Source organism: Asterias amurensis, chromosome 8, assembly GCF_032118995.1.
Source record: "Asterias amurensis chromosome 8, ASM3211899v1".
NCBI classification, from domain to species: Eukaryota; Metazoa; Echinodermata; class Asteroidea; order Forcipulatida; family Asteriidae; genus Asterias; species Asterias amurensis.
In genome coordinates this window covers 8149645-8165734 of record NC_092655.1, presented here as the reverse complement: position 1 = coordinate 8165734, position 16090 = coordinate 8149645, and the positions used below count along the sequence as shown (strand labels likewise).

Here is a 16090-nt window from a genome sequence, read left to right as displayed (position 1 = left end):
CTGGGAAAATAACTTTTGGATGACGCTGAGAATGACACACATGGTCGTGATTTAAAATGGCCGCTGCGTTGCTTTTTTATAGCTGTGTCAGGCAACAGTGTTGGTCATAAATAAAATGTTGCGCAGCTAAAAATAGTTTCGTGAAATGCAACTTAGGGAAATGGCGCAGCTTCGCAACATTTACGTGGCGTAACTTTACGACATGGCGCAAGTTACTTTCGTGAAATAGGCTGCTGTAGTGCTTCTGTTTTCAGAATGCACCTAATCGTTTGACATCATTAACCAAAATAAAAGCTCCACTGATTTGTTTTAACGGAAATTCTTCTTGAAACACAAACTTCAAACTACTTGATCTCTAGTTTGTGGCTGACTCCACTAACAATTTGTAATGGAAAAAAAAAAAAAAAAAATGCTGTTTCAGGCCTTTAGTTAGTCGGTACCCTTCTCTCTCTCTTTCTCACACGTTCCCAGATTTCTGACATGTCTTTCTCCGTCAAGAGGTTTTCGAGATCTGTTCATATTTTTTCACACTACATGTATGCCAAGATGGGTATTAAATGTACCCAAAACAAAATAACAAAAATACCAGTGTTCCAGAAAGAATTTATTTATTTAATTATTCCTTTATTTATTTATTTATTGATTAACTCAATTACTTTTTCATTTATTTATTTATTTATTTACTTCTTTCTTTCTTTCTTTCTTTCTTTCTTTAATTAATTCTTTCTTTCTCTCCCCCTCTCCCTTCCTCCCTCCCTTTATTTCTTTCTTTATCTACCTATCTATCTATCTATCTATCTATCTATCTATTCATTCATTCATGTATTAATGTAAGTATTTATTACTCATCTATTCTGTTTTTCTTTTTAAATAACTTGTTTAAATAGCTTCAATTGTTGTCGAGTTTGTTAGCAGCTCTTAATCTATCATATATCTATCTAGTGCTTCAAATTTTTTAATAGTTTTACTCAAAGTATATATTTATATTTGTTTATTTATAGTATCTAAGTGTTTATCATAGTGATTCTTTTATTTATACTCTATTCGAGGATTGGATAAGCAGGCTTTTGAGTCATATTGTAGTAGTACGCTTTTGTTTATCCTGGCCGTCTTAGAATGGATTGTTGTCCCTTCCTCTTCCTTCCTCCACATCCCGTACCTGTGCTGTACCCTTTTGTCTAATCCCGCTCCTCTAGTTACCCTGTATTTAAGTTACCTTTTTTGAAGTCTTATTATCCTTGTTTTACTTGTATGTATTTGTTTTTGACACTGGCCGAATAAATAATAATAAAAATAATAATGATAATAATAATAATAATAATAATAATAATGATAATGATAATGATAATGATAATGATAATGATAATGATAATGATAATGATAATGATAATGATAATGATAATGATAATGATAATGATAATGATAATGATAATGATAATGATAATGATAATGATAATGATAATGATAATGATAATGATAATGATAATGATAATGATAATGATAATGATAATGATAATGATTTATAATTATTATAATTATTATAATTATTATAATTATTATAATTATTATAATTATTATAATTATTATAATTATTATAATTATTATAATAATTATAATTATAATAATTATAATTCAGAAAAAACTTATCTGAGAAAAATAAAAGCAACTTTTCACGAGTACTTTAATAATAATAATAATATGAAACATTTATATACCGCTCTACGGAGAACAGAGAGCTTTACATGAGACTATGACAACAAAACAAAAGAAAAACAAACAAACTAGGATGGGTGGGGAAAAAGAAATGTCTTGAGGAGGCTTTTGAATACAGGCAACGAGATCGCCTCTCTCAGACCCGCGGGGAGCTCATTCCATAGGCGAGGGGCAGCTATGGAGAATGAGCTATCCCCAGCTTTCCGTCTAGTTCTAGGAACGGAAAGCCGGGTCTGATCAGCTGATAAGCGGAGTCGTTGCCTGTATTCATCAGCAGTATTGGAGTTTTGGGAATGAACAAGTTCAACCAGATATGATGGAGATTGGGTGTGGAGGATTTTGTATACATGAGTGAGAATTTTGAAGTTGATACGTTCTTTAACAGGGAGCCAATGCAGCGATGCAATCAGGCCGGCAGAAGGCTGGTCACGGCCACACGCAAATACTAGCCGAGCGGCCTTGTTTTGTAGACGCTGGAGTCGAGCGAGGTCATTTTTGCGGGCACCTACCAAAAGAGAGTTGGCATAGTCAAGACGGGACAAAACCAGACTTCTGACAGCATGATGGCAAGCGCTTTGTGTAATAAACCGGCGAATACGCCATAGATAACGTATGTGGAAATTAACAGTTTTACATACAGAGCTAATGTGATGAGACATATTCAGAGAACAATCAAGCGAGACTCCTAGGTTCTTATTAGATGTGGAAGCAGGAATTGTAAAGTCGGCCAATATTAGTCATGCTCTTCTCAGACTACTTTTTTAGTAGTCATGGTGGCATGGTAAACAGGGCAGTTGAAAAGTTGCAGTCTCGACTAGACATAGCAATTTATAGTCGCAACTATCTGAAGAATTGCACAAGACGCCCAGGCTTAGTTCAGTGTACCTATTTGTAAGTTTGCTGTTACTCTTTCCACCTGCATTCAGATTAAGAAAACATGGACTTATATTTTTGTTAATTATGCCCCGCTGGTGAAGCCAGCCTAAGGGGCATATACACATGTAGTGTTTGCCTTGTCCTTGATGGTGGGTGTGTGTGTGTTTTTGCGTGCATGTAAGATTGTTTGTGGACTGGTCTAGGGATCCCCAAGAAGCCTATTGTTTTTGGACCCCCTCAGTTTAGTATTAAGGTCATTGCAGCTAAAACAAAAGAAATAATGTCCGAGCAATAACTCCAGAATAACTTTCACTTTGCATATCAACTCCAAACTTGGTTTGTGGATGGTCTTCAGATCCCCCAGACGCCGATTGTTTTTGAACTCCTTCAGTTTAATATTAAGGTCAATATGGCTAAAACAAAAGAAATGTTGTCCAAGCAATAACTCAAGAATGAGATTAATCTCAGGGGGGCATTTGTCTTTGTCACAAACAATTCTTGTGTTATTTAAGATTGCTATTTTAACTTCAGATTTTTCTTTAATCTTATTATTCAAATTTGATAATTCTTTACAGAGGAAGTTGAGGAATTGATTGTATCACGTACCATCGATGACATGTACCTGGTGAAACAATGCCCGAATTCTGTCATGTTGTGGCTCCTTCAACTCAGTGAGTTTTCCCAATTTAATTGATTTGTTGATATAAAATACAAACTAACACGTTTACACTTGTTACAAAAGTGTTCATAAACTGATGTATGTTTCACATAATTACGAAAGGATTACGGTTTGCTTATCCTCATGACCCAATGTATTTTAACTGGTTTTTTTTTCTTTGTTTTTTTTATATAAAAAGCCTATCCATAAATACCTGAGACAGTTTCGCTATTCCTATTGGTGAAGAGCGCGTCACCTGGAGGTGTTTAAAGACAGTGGACACAATTGGTAATTGTCAAAGACTAGCCTTCACAGTTGCTGTATCTTAACATATGCATAAAATAACAAACCTGTGAAAATTTCAGCTCAATCGGTCATCGAAGTTGCGAGATAATAATGAAAGAAAAAAACACCCTTGTCACACAAAGGTGTGTGTGTTTAGATGGTTGATTTCGAGACCTCAAATTCTAAACTTGAGGTCTCGAAATCAAATTTGTGGAAAATTACGTCTTTCTCAAAAACTATGGCACTATGGCCGTTTCTCACAATGTTTTATACCATCAACCTCTCCCCATTACTCGTCACCAAGTAAGGTTTTATGCTAATAATTATTTTGAGTAAGTACCAATAGTGTCCACTGCCTTTAAACAGTTAATGATGAGCAGCTGTAGCTGTTTATAACCAGTTGTTTTCGGATATGTTTAGCCCATAACTCGTTCCCATAGGTGATCGATCTTGCCGTGCCATTTTGGCCCATGAATATGAGGATGCACACTACTACTACTACTAAGCGCATGAATGCATATCCGAAAACTGGCTCAGTCATAAAAATGCAACACACGGACGTCGGAGCTCAAGGAAAAAGGCATCCTCATCTGAGACAGAGACCAAGACCTTACAGACCAAGACAGAGACCTCATCCTACGAGGTGGAGACCTCATCCTATAAGAAAAAAGCATCCTCATCTGAGACAGAGACCAAGACCTTACAGACCAAGACAGAGACCTCATCCTACGAGGTGGAGACCTCATCCTATAAGAACTAGGCATCCTCATCTGAGACAGAGACCAAGACTTTACAGACCAAGACAGAGACCTCATCCTATGAGGTGGAGACCTCATCCTATAAGAAAAAGGCATCCTCATTTGAGACAGAGACCAAGACCTTACATACCAAGACAGAGACCTCATCCTACGAGGTGGAGACCTCGTCCTATAAGAACTATGCATCCTCATCTAAGACAGAGACCAAGACTTTACAGACCAAGACAGAGACCTCATCCTATATGAGGTGGAGACCTCATCCTATAAGAAAAAGGCATCCTCATCTGAGACAGAGACCAAGACCTTACATACCAAGACAGAGACCAAGACCTTACAGACCAAGACAGAGACCTCACCCTACGAGGTGGAGACCTCATCCTATAAGAACAAGGCATCCTCATCCGAGACAGAGACCAAGACCTTACAGACCAAGACAGAGACCTCATCCTACGAGGTCGAGACCTCATCCTATAAGAACAAGGCATCCTCATCCAACACTTAGTCCACAGTGGGCACTCTCTTCCTGCTAACTCTTGCAATTGCATTATTCCAATAATAGTGAAAACTTATGAAGCGCACCAATTCATAAAAAACTCATGGCGCTAAAATACAAACAATAAAATTAAAATAATATTCATACAATAACAAAAATTTAAACGTAAGCCTAGGTTGAGATAAATCTAGAACATGTAGTGTAGAATACAATACAAACGCAGTATTTAAGAAAACATAAAAAAGCCTCAATTGGTAAGTTTTTCACAAATCTGTACCACAGCGCCGTCACGAGCCCATGTTCTTTTCTTTAGCTACTGTTAAAGGTTGGTTCTCTTGATCCTCTCCCTTTTAAAAAGTTTTTTCCTTAAGTGATACAGCTACTAACCTTTAGTTTACTAAGATATTGCTGTATTGTTCAGTCTACCAGGTAAAGATTTTCTGACGTTCATCTTGGAGGTAAATTGTTCAGAACATTTTCTTAAAAAAACACACACAAAAACAAAACAAAAACCTATAGATTTTCTGACGTTCATCTTAGAGGTAAATTGTTCAGAACATTTTCTACAAAAAAACAAAAAACAAAACAAACATCCTTCCAGCATGGAGGACCCCAATAGTGGTGTAGTTCGAAGTAAGGTTTCGAGCAATTTTGTCCCTTGCTCCAAATGTAGACAAATAAAACCCCACGCCCTCCAAAACTTGCATGAGTTATGCTCCAAATGTAGGGTTTGTTCTCAAGTGGCTCCATGTGACATTAGCTCTGGATGGACGCCCAACCCGTGGGAGGTAAATCTTTGTGGGTTTGTGGTCGATCTCTCAGTGGTTACTAGGCCCGGAGCAACTGGGCGGGTTCTCTTTGCCATAAGAAAGCCTCTAAATCAGGTGCTGCTGGCATGCCTATTGTGCCAATGCTAAGCAGCACCATTCATGGTACACACATAGCTTGCCTTTTTTACTGTGAGGGCTAAGGCTACTGGCATGACTAGAAAGGTAAGCAAAGGTGAAAAAAACTGTGCTGACGTTTGAGAACATGCCTTCTTGATCTATGTCCCCTGCCCGTCAGCCGGCGAGACCGGGGCTGTGGATACCGACGAACTGGTTACTGGTCGTTCGCCAAACCAATATGGCTCTTTCACCAGTGTGCTTCGTTCGGTTTAACTGAGAGCCGGAGAAAGTCCAAAAGGGCTGATCCTGTCAAGCCAGGGGGCTTGCAAGTAGCGATGAAGAGTCGGCTTCTACTGTGCCCCTTTCACCTATTGACATCTGTCTTCGGTTGATCATGAAGGATATGGTGCCGGTTAATTTACCGGCAGGGGATTTACCCGTTACCAGCAGTACGAGTGCAAATTCTTTAAACGCCGGATCAGGCCAGTTGAGGCACGATCACCCTTGGAGCTTTTTCTGGAGTTTCTGAGTGAGCGACAAATTTTCACTAATCCCATAGGCGCCCAGGCTGCATAACAATCAAATCCAAGACTGAAACGAGTGTTTCTCATCCCAGCCTCAAACTGTACTGGGGCAGTCAGCTTGCCAGTCTAGCATCCTTTGTTCATCCGACAGGAGGCGCAAGATCCTTTTTTGCCCCGAGAACTAGAGGGGGATGAGCTTTTCGGAGGGGGGTGACACTTCTGTAGCTGCCCCTACCCCTGGCCCCGGCTCGTCGGGGTAGCCTAAGGTTGTTCGCAGAGAACTGGGCCCATTCCTGTTCCGACTGGTGGGTGCTTTTGTTAGTAAACAATGGCTACGCTACAGAGTTTACAGTTTTCATACTATGAAGTGCTTTTCCAAGCCAGAGCTTTTCTAGCTTTGATGTCTCTGCTTGTGTTGTCAATCCTTGACCCTTGAATATTTGAAGTCCACCTGTCTTTCAAGTTTGTCCCCATTGATTGCCTTGACACATAATACTAATATTAATAATAACAACAATACTAAGACTTGTAATGCTCACGTATCCACCCTGCTGGGTGTTCAAGGCGCATTAGAAACCAAAAAGAAACAAGACAAACAAAACAAAGAAAACAAAGAAAAACAGACAACAAAATTAGACCTTGAAAATCTGTGACATAAGATAAGTTTTGAGAAGAGATTTGAATGTTGTGGTACAAAAACAAGATCTAAAATTGAGTGGCAGAGAGTTCCAGATGCGTGGCGCAGCTGAAGAAAAAGACTTGATCGAAGATTCCTTGATGGAGTGTAAACTTGAAGAAGTTCAGAAATATAGTGGGGAGCCTTTAATTACCATTAAGTGCTTTGTGGACAGTGAGCATCAGCTTGAAGATGATTCGTTGAGAGATAGGCAGCCAGTGTCAGTGGGCCGTATAAATAAAAACTAGAACTTGCTTTTACTAGCCTTTTACTTAAATCCTTATAAAAATAAGTAAAAATAAGCCTTAACTTGCTAGTAATTGGTCGAACAAGCAAGTAAAAGCAAGTGCTTGAGGGACTCTTCTTATTGAGATGTAAATAAAACCAACCTTTTACTATTGTCTTGTAGCATTTACTTGTAGTTTTACAAGATACTGGGCCGTATAAAGGCCAGCATTAGCAAAAGGTTGATAAGTAAAAGATCAGGCATGAGCATTTGCTCAAATCTCTATAAATAACCTTTTACTGGATTAAATACCATTTACTTGAACGGATTAGTAAATGGTCAGAGAAAAACACATTAGCGGGGTATTCAGGAGTATAACAATAACAGGCATGGACTCATAGATCAATAGCGATTAACTGAAATGCAGGCGACAGTTTCCACTTTGTCAAGTTTTTTATGGCGGCAGTGGCTATGATGAGGAAACAGTCAATACTAGGGAGTGGTGTATGAATTCAAGGTTCTACATGTACAACTCAGTCTGTCAACTGCACCCAGAGTCTTTACTCAATTGGCCAAAGTGGTAGCAGTGGCACTCAGACAATGAAACATGTGCATTTTTGTTTTTCTGGATGACTGGTTGTTCGTCGCTCGACCAGAAAAAGAAGTTTGCTCTGCAGTGGAGGCTACAAGGTGTTGATAGCCTCTCTCGGTTTCCTCATCAAAAGGAAAAGTCCCATCCAATTCCATTACAGTGCCCCATTTTCCTCGGGGCGCATATAGACCTCACTCGAGGCTTAGCGTATCAACTCAAGAATCGATACAGAACCTCCTCGAATGCTGTACCCATTCTGTGACAGTTGCACATGCTCCAGCAATAGCATAGCTCTGACTCCTTGGTTTTATGGTTAACATGGTAGACTTGATACCGTACAGCCGATTACACATGAGACCACTACAGCTTCATCTATTGGTGGTCTACAAGCCAAAGCTTGACCGTTATCCTTACGGGTACCTGTACATCCCCTTGGCTTAAAGTCACATTATGTGGTGGTGCACCACCCGTCAGAAACTGAACCTCGGGTCACAGTTTTCCCTCCCTCGATGCATCAGATGCATCAAACCTACACATCAATGTCTTTGAACTCGTGGCAGAGCACAAGGGTCTCACCAACTTTCAGAGAAGCACTCAGGGACCAGGTGGTCTTAATTTGCTTATACTTCGACAGTTGTATTATACATAAACAGGCTGGGAGGTACCTGGTTCCCACAAATGTGCCTGTGCTATGGGACCTCTTGCAGTGGACCATCTCCAACGGAACACTGCTGAGAGCCTTGCTCGTGGCAGAGAGCCAGAATGTCATGGCAGATGTCCTGTCAAGAGGCAAGGTTGTTCCTACAGAGTGGACTCTCTATCAGGTGGTCGTCCAAAACATCTTTCAAAGGGTCGACTGACCCCACATCGGCCTGTTTGCTACGTCAATGAATCACCAGCCCCCAGAATACGCCCTGTTGATTGATTGGGGGAACATGTTCGCGTATGCTTTCTCCCTCCTTCAGAGGGTGATATCGAAATTTGAGTTGGAACAGTGCAGGGTAATTCTGATAGCCCCAATCGGGCCACGTCAACCTTGGTTTCTGTGGTTGATTCACCTCTCATTCATCTACCACTACTGTTACCACAGGCGGTTGTTCTGGCCCAGCCCCAGTCAGGCTTCCTGCACCCATCACCAGAGTACCTCCACCTGACCGTTGTCAAGCAATCCCTCAGATCAATAGGACTTTAGAAAGAGGCTGCAGAGCTGTCAGTTGGAGTAAAGATAGTGTAATCTATTCGAGCCGCAATACCAGAGTGGGCATCCTTGCCTGCTGGGTCTATACGGTATCACGATGTCCGGCCCTTGTCTACATCTACAGCACTCCTGAAGAGTGTGCCTCGGCAAGAGATTTTACAAGCAGTGGCATGGAAGAGTGCCTCATCATTTGCCTCTTGCTACCTGTAGGATGTTTTGCAGACATAGGGAAGTACAGGTAGAGCAGCCTTTGCGTCTGGTGTACACCCAGGCAGAAGCAGATGCCAAGGTGTGAAGACAGTTCCTGATACTCCAGACACCGGAGGGAAAGCTGGATGGTTCCTGCATGCTAAGTCACAACTATTTTAAGTGAGTAATTTTCAATTATGTACCTACAGTATGATTTATTTTTGGATATTAAGCCCTTGAGGGGTAGATTCTTACTGCTGCTACTTGCTCCTCACTACCACGAAATGTCACAGCCAAGCCATCCTCCTCTTCAGTGATACTCTATACATTTTTAAGAATTAGCAGGTAAGATGGGCCTGCTGTGGAAAACTACAAGCCTTGGGTGATTTGGTAGTTCACGAGGGCCGATAAGTACCTGCAAATTTCCCTGACTCTCCAGCCCCTGTATGGCTTGATCTTCATCTGGAGTACTTTCAATTCAGAAAAGAGGACGTTTATGCCCTGGGCATCATGGTTAAAGGGTATGGGCACTTGAAGGGCTTTGGTACATAGACATTAAAAACTTAGCAATTGAGGCCTTCGGCCTAGGGAATGATGCATTTGTAAGAATTATCAGGTAAATATCGGCCCCCTGTGGACTACCAAATCACCTAAGATTTGTGGTGTTTAACTTGTGGCTTAGGCATTAGTAGACTGGGCCCCTGTCTTTATCAGTAAGGATAAAGACAGGAACCTGCTACTCAGATCAATTGATTCCATGGGGTACAATGATATCATTGAATAAAATTAATTTGCAGTGACATGAGCTTTCTATAGATGCCTAAACTGTATACTCCTATCACGTCCGCCATATAATTTGCCATTCCATATGTGAATTGAATGTAGGTCAAAAGTGCATGTGCTCACAGGCTGGAGGCCGTTCTCTGGCGTTATTCACAAGTCTAGAAGAGTGAGGTCGGATGTTCAGTCTAAAGCATTAGCTCCTTTATCATAGTGCTTTTATTTTATTCAATAGAGGGCGCTATTTTGCGAAGCGAAAAAATACAAAACAATTTTTGTTGTCAACACCGTTTCGTACAATCATATTTGGCATAATTTGCAGTGAATTTCTGTTAAAATCAGGTTGTTACTCTTTGAACCTATTACAAAGTTATGTCATTTCATCTAGGCTGTTAACAGCTAATTTTGAAAATATGTGACCTTAAGTTTTGAAAATATATTTACAGTGGGCAATCTTTATTCTTGAACATGTAAAGTATCATTTTTCGAAAACTTAATGACAAATGACTTTGAAATCTGGGCAAGATTTGGGGATCCGTGCATGATGAGTACCGCCTCAGTACAGATTTGGGAGCACGCAGACACGACGTAGCACTTTTAGTGCATGAGGAACTTTTTCTGCGTCACCCATACGGATTCACCCCCAGTACGGGTGTCGTACGGGTGACGAGCGTGCCCTCTACAGCCAACGAGCGCACAACGCACTGACTCCGTGAGTTATTTTAATGTTTCCAACGGTGACTTGCTTACTCGGCACTTCCCCACTTCCTGTACGTTGTGTGCACTGATTTCTGCAGTATAAAGACCGACTGACGAGTGCCATCATTTCATATCCAAGATGCCGAAGAAGACACAAAAATAACGGGCAGCGGAAGATGAGATGGCCAGAGGGGAAGAGGAGAGGAGGAGCGAAGAAGAGTCAGACGGTGGCGCCAGAGAGTGGGTCACAATAAGAACAAAACAAAACCATTTTATTATTTGTTTGACACATAAACTTGTATATGTTTATTCACACATGAATGTATAAAATTAAATCATGAGTTCATGGGATGCCCCAGAGTTCATAAAATTAAATCATGAGTACCATGAGTTCATGTGCCATAGTAGGCAGCCAAGTGGGGAACTGTAATAGTCCGCCAAATAGTTTCTAACATTTTACATGTAACATATTATGGTGCAAACATGTAATCATTCATTTTTAATTTCAGAACATGTAAATTGAAGAAAGGAAACTTATTAATGTGTAAAGCTTACGTTCACATTCAGCTGGAGTTCGTCCTATTATATTACCCCCCCCCCCACATCGGGCGAAAAACTCACGTTCATCGCGCTTGCACGCAATTACAGCATGCGAGTGAGTAAGGACACAGCACATGTAAGTACGGCCTCCGTACGACAACGTGGCAATCGCAAGACGAGCGTACGTTGTAAGCTAGTTGTAAGCATGTACAACTCACTTACCACGTGCGCAACGTACGATGCACGCAACCGCTCACGGCCAGGCGTTGCGTGCGGGCCATGTACTTACACCTTGCGCAAATTGTGCAACTGACGTGCGTTTACGTACTTCCTCCCTGCTCTTGCCACTCCCTCCCCACGTTTTCAGAAAAAAGTGGCGGCCGTGGCCTCCCCAAAAGACGTACGGACAAAAAACACGCACGGTGGGTTGTGACCAAGGCTTTAGGTTGGTTTATTGTGTACCTAATAGAATAATTGCCAATAATTTTAAGATTTTGAGTTTGGCAAAAAGCTATTTTTGCTTAACCTACATATAACTTCTTTACCTTAAACTCACCATGCAATATTTCAAAATCATGTTAATTCCGTTTGTAAAAATTACTTCCAAGGTTAGTGTGCGAGCAAGTTTCTTTGGGTGAAATGCAATGGTGGTTTTTTACATTAAAGTTTGAGGGGGGTTTTGACATCAAAGTGTGAGGTTGTTTCAGGCGATGAAGATCGAGGGTGGTTTTGACGTCTAAGTGTGAGCTTGTTTCAGGCGATGAAGTTTCAAGGGTGGTTTTGACGTCTAAGTGTGAACTTGTTTCAGGGGATGAAACAGTTAAATTTAGGGTGGTTTCAGGCAGTGAAGTTTGAGGTTGGTTTTGGGAGAAATTTGAGGGTAGTTACGAGCACTGAAGTTTGAGGGTGGTTTCAAGACGGTGAAGTATTCAAGGGCTGTTTTAGATGGTGGAGTTTTAGGGTGATTTCTAAGGGTTGGGGGGGGGGGGGTTGAAGTTCGAGAGTGGTTTCAGAAGGTCAAGTTAAAGGGCAGTATTGGGCGGGGAAGTTTGAGGGTGGTTTCAAAGGTTGAAGTTTGAGAATAACTTAAAGCCGATAGTGGAGGATAATTTTTGGCACTAAAGTTTGACGGTGATTGGGGATGCTGCAGTTTGAGGAGGATTTCAGTTGCTGAATCTTGAGGATGGTTTGAAGGGTGTTACAGACGGTGAAGTTTGAGGGTGGTTTCGGGCATTGGAAGTTTGAGGGTGGTTTCGGGCAGTAAAGTTCTAGGGTTTGAATGTACCAGTGAATTTCAAGGCTGGTTTTAGGAGGTGATGTTCTAGGATGGCTTTTGGTGGTAAAGTTCAAGGGCATTTTCTTTACAAAAATTTAAGGAGCAAAAGGCATTGTGGGTTGTTTCAGGTGGTTTTTAGACATTTATATGTATGTAGTCGTTAAAGGCACTGTACGCGATTGGTAGTTGTCAAAGACCAGTGTTCCCACTTGGTGTATCCCATAATAATAATAATAATAAATAATAATACCAAAACTTGTATACATGTAGCGCCCTGATCATGTGTAAACATGCTCTAGGGCGCTGAACATGGAAAAATAGACAAACTAAAACATAAGAAAATACTGAATTATAACAACGGGAGTAAACATTCTTAAAAACATTCAACAACAAACTTAATCAATAGAAATCCTAAAGTATTAAAAATGCAATTACAAATGTAGGTCTAAAATCTCAAATACAAAACATTGTTACACATTGCAAGCATTAATAGTAGGTTAAAAAAAAAATTACATGGATTATTGACAATTAAAAATTATTAAACTATTCAGTGAAAATATTCAATTTTAAGTAGATGAGTTTTCAGTGCGCTCCTAAATTTGTTCAGTTCTGTTAAGTCTCTTAGGGATGTGGGCAGAGAGTTCCCATTATAAGCATAAATTAACAAGCCTGTGAAAATTTGGGCTCATTTGGTCATTGAAGTTGTGAGAAAATGATGAAAGAAAAAGCACCCTTGTTGGACGAATTTGTGTGATTTCAGTAAGGAATAAAAGACTACTAGCTAGAAGTCTGTTATCATTTTGGAGTCGTTTCCCACAATGTTTACTATCAACAGCTCTTCAATGCTCGTTACCATGTCAGTTTTTAAGTTAATATTTGTTCTTAGTAATTACCAAACGTGTACCTTCCTTTTAAAGACACTGGACACTATTGGTAATTGTCAAGGACCAGTTTTTTCACTTGGTGTATCTCAACATATGCATCAAATAACAAACCTGTGAAAATTTGAGCTAAATTGGTCGTTGAAATTGCAAGATAATGAAGACTACATAGGACGGAAAAAAAAACACCCTTGTCTCACGCAGTTGTGTGCTTTCAGATGCTTGATTTCGGGAACTCAAAATCTTACTTCTTTCTCGAAAAGAGGGAGACATTTCTCACAATGTTTTATACTATCAACAGCTCCCCATTACACGTTACCAATTAAGGTTTTATGCTAATAATTATTTTGAGTAATTACCAATAGTGTCCACTGCCTTTAGGTTGCTGCTTGTGAGCATCCCTTTAGTTATTTGGACCATGGAATTTTAACATGGACCAGTTCAAAATGAAATGAACAGAAGGTCTTGTCAAGGGTTAGTGTACTTTCCTACAGACAATAAGACATATTGGAACTACTGCACATGATTTCAGTTCTACATGTACCTGCTCAACTTCTGGAGCTACAGCGAGTCAAAAACTAAATTGTTTTTTTTCCCTACCTTTCTTGTAAGCAGAAAACCTGCTATAATAATCGTACCATAATCCCTGCTTCTCTTCTTTTTTCTTCTTCAAGCTACCAACTTAATTTTGTTATGGGAAAGCTCAGTAAAATAACTACTCGGCTATTTGAGCCGTGGCTTAAAACAGCTTAGTTTATTCACGGCTAATGAGTTTGTCAGGAATGCACTCTCTGACAATGCACCGTAAATTCCTGTGAAGACATGGTTTGATGATCACTTTATGAAATCTTACATTTATACTGCAAAATAATTCCTTTATTTACAGTAATCCTACTTATTATTAACTATTTTTTTACATAAAATTCATGTTGCGTGTTTGAACAAGCTTCGAAGAAACTTATTGAAGAATGAAGTCATTGGCTATATGCTGCTGCCCTCAATAAAAGTATTAATACCAGCCCAAACCAGTGGCAACCGAGTCTGTACACAGTACAATGCAGGGCTTTGGATACCAGCCCAAACCAGTGGCAACCCAGTCTGTACACAGTATACCAGCCCAAACCAGTGGCAACCCAGTCTGTACACAGTATACCAGCCCAAACCAGTGGCAACCCAGTCTGTACACAGTACATTGCAGGGCTTTGGATACCAGCCCAAACCAGTGGCAACCGAGTCTGTACACAGTATACCAGCCCAAACCAGTGGCAACCCAGTCTGTACACAGTACATTGCAGGGCTTTGGATACCAGCCCAAACCAGTGGCAACCCAGTCTGTGGGTGCGTTCGTTTAGCTCCCCTGGGTCAACCCCGGTGTGTGGCGAATTTTTTTTCTAGGACGAACGTGGGTAATTATCTGCACACGTTCGTCCTAGGAAAAAATAACGCCACACACCAGGGTCGACCCAGGGAAGCTAAACGAACGCACCCTTTACACAGTACAATGCAGGGCTTTGGATACCAGCCCAAACCAGTGGCAACCCAGTCTGTACACAGTATACCAGTCCAAACCAGTGGCAACCCAGTCTGTACACAGTATACCAGCCCAAACCAGTGGCAACCCAGTCTGTACACAGTATACCAGCCCAAACCAGTGGCAACCCAGTCTGCAAACAGTACATTGCAGGGCTTTGGATTACATCCTTTCTGCAATTGGTATCTAAAATAGAGGTATTTTGTGATTTTATTTTCTAGTGTCCATCCATGAAGGAATGATGATCGCTGGCACTATCTTTGATATGATGTGGTCAACAATGAACTTGTTTTCACGTTTACATCCAACCATCGAGCCGTGGGTTCCAACAATTAAAGACATTGTGGAAGTCTTCATGAACTATGGTAATTTAATAAGAATTTTTGTTTAGATCTGATTTAATTTCACACAGAATTACCGGCCTGATGCTGACCTAAAGTAATTAGCTGTGGCATAAGAGTGCAGAGCCGTTGAATACGAAGGGTTCATGCATTTTGATACTGTTCCCAGCCCTGCGGCCGGATGCGGACCTAAAGTAGTTAGCTGTGGCAAAAGAGTGCAGAGCCATTGAATACGAAGGGTTCATGCATTTTGATACTGTTCCCAGCCCTGCGGCCGGATGCCGACCTAAAGTAGTTAGCTGTGGCAAAAGAGTGCAGAGCCATTGAATACGAAGGGTTCATGCGTTTTGATACTGTTCGCAGCCCTGCAACCTGATGCTGACCTAAAGTAATTAGCTGTGGCAAAAGAGTGCAGAGCCATTGAATACGAAGGGTTCATGCATTTTGATACTGTTCCCGGCTCTGCGGCCGGATGCCGACCTAAAGTAATTAGCTGTGGCAAAAGAGCGCAGATCCATTCAATACTAAGGGTTCCTCGTTTTGATACTGTTCCCAGCCCTGCGGCCGGATGCTGACCTTAAGTAACAAGCTGAGGCGCGCAGATCCATTGAATACGAACAGTTCCTGCATTTTGATACTGCCATAGCCCTGCGGCCGGATGCTGACCTTAAGTAATTAGCTGTGGCACAAGAGCGCAGAGCCATTGAGTACGAAGGGTTCCTGCATTTTGATACTGCCATAGCCCTGCGGCCGGATGCTGACCTTAAGTAGTTAGCTGTGGCACAAGAGCGCAGAGCCATTGAATACGAAGGGTTCCTGCATTTTGATACTGCCATAGCCCTGCCATAGCATGAATACTAACTGTTCACGCATTTTGATTCTGTTCGCAGCCCTATGGCCGGGTGCTGACCTAAAATAATTAGCTGTGGCAAAAGAGCGCAGAGCCATTAAATACGAAAAGTTCTTG

At 41.0% G+C, this 16090-nt stretch overlaps 1 protein-coding gene across 3 annotated transcripts in view; it reads left to right on the top strand.

The window, feature by feature from the left end:
• LOC139941078 (protein FAM178B-like) overlaps window positions 1–16090 on the top strand; it is a 162284-nt gene that overhangs the window by 77904 nt on the left and 68290 nt on the right. For all 3 annotated transcript variants that reach the window (XM_071937502.1, XM_071937500.1, XM_071937501.1), the window contains 2 exons: window positions 3165–3260; window positions 15004–15147. In XM_071937502.1, coding sequence (XP_071793603.1) covers window positions 3165–3260; window positions 15004–15147 — 240 coding nt within the window. The remainder of the gene's footprint in view (window positions 1–3164; window positions 3261–15003; window positions 15148–16090) is intronic.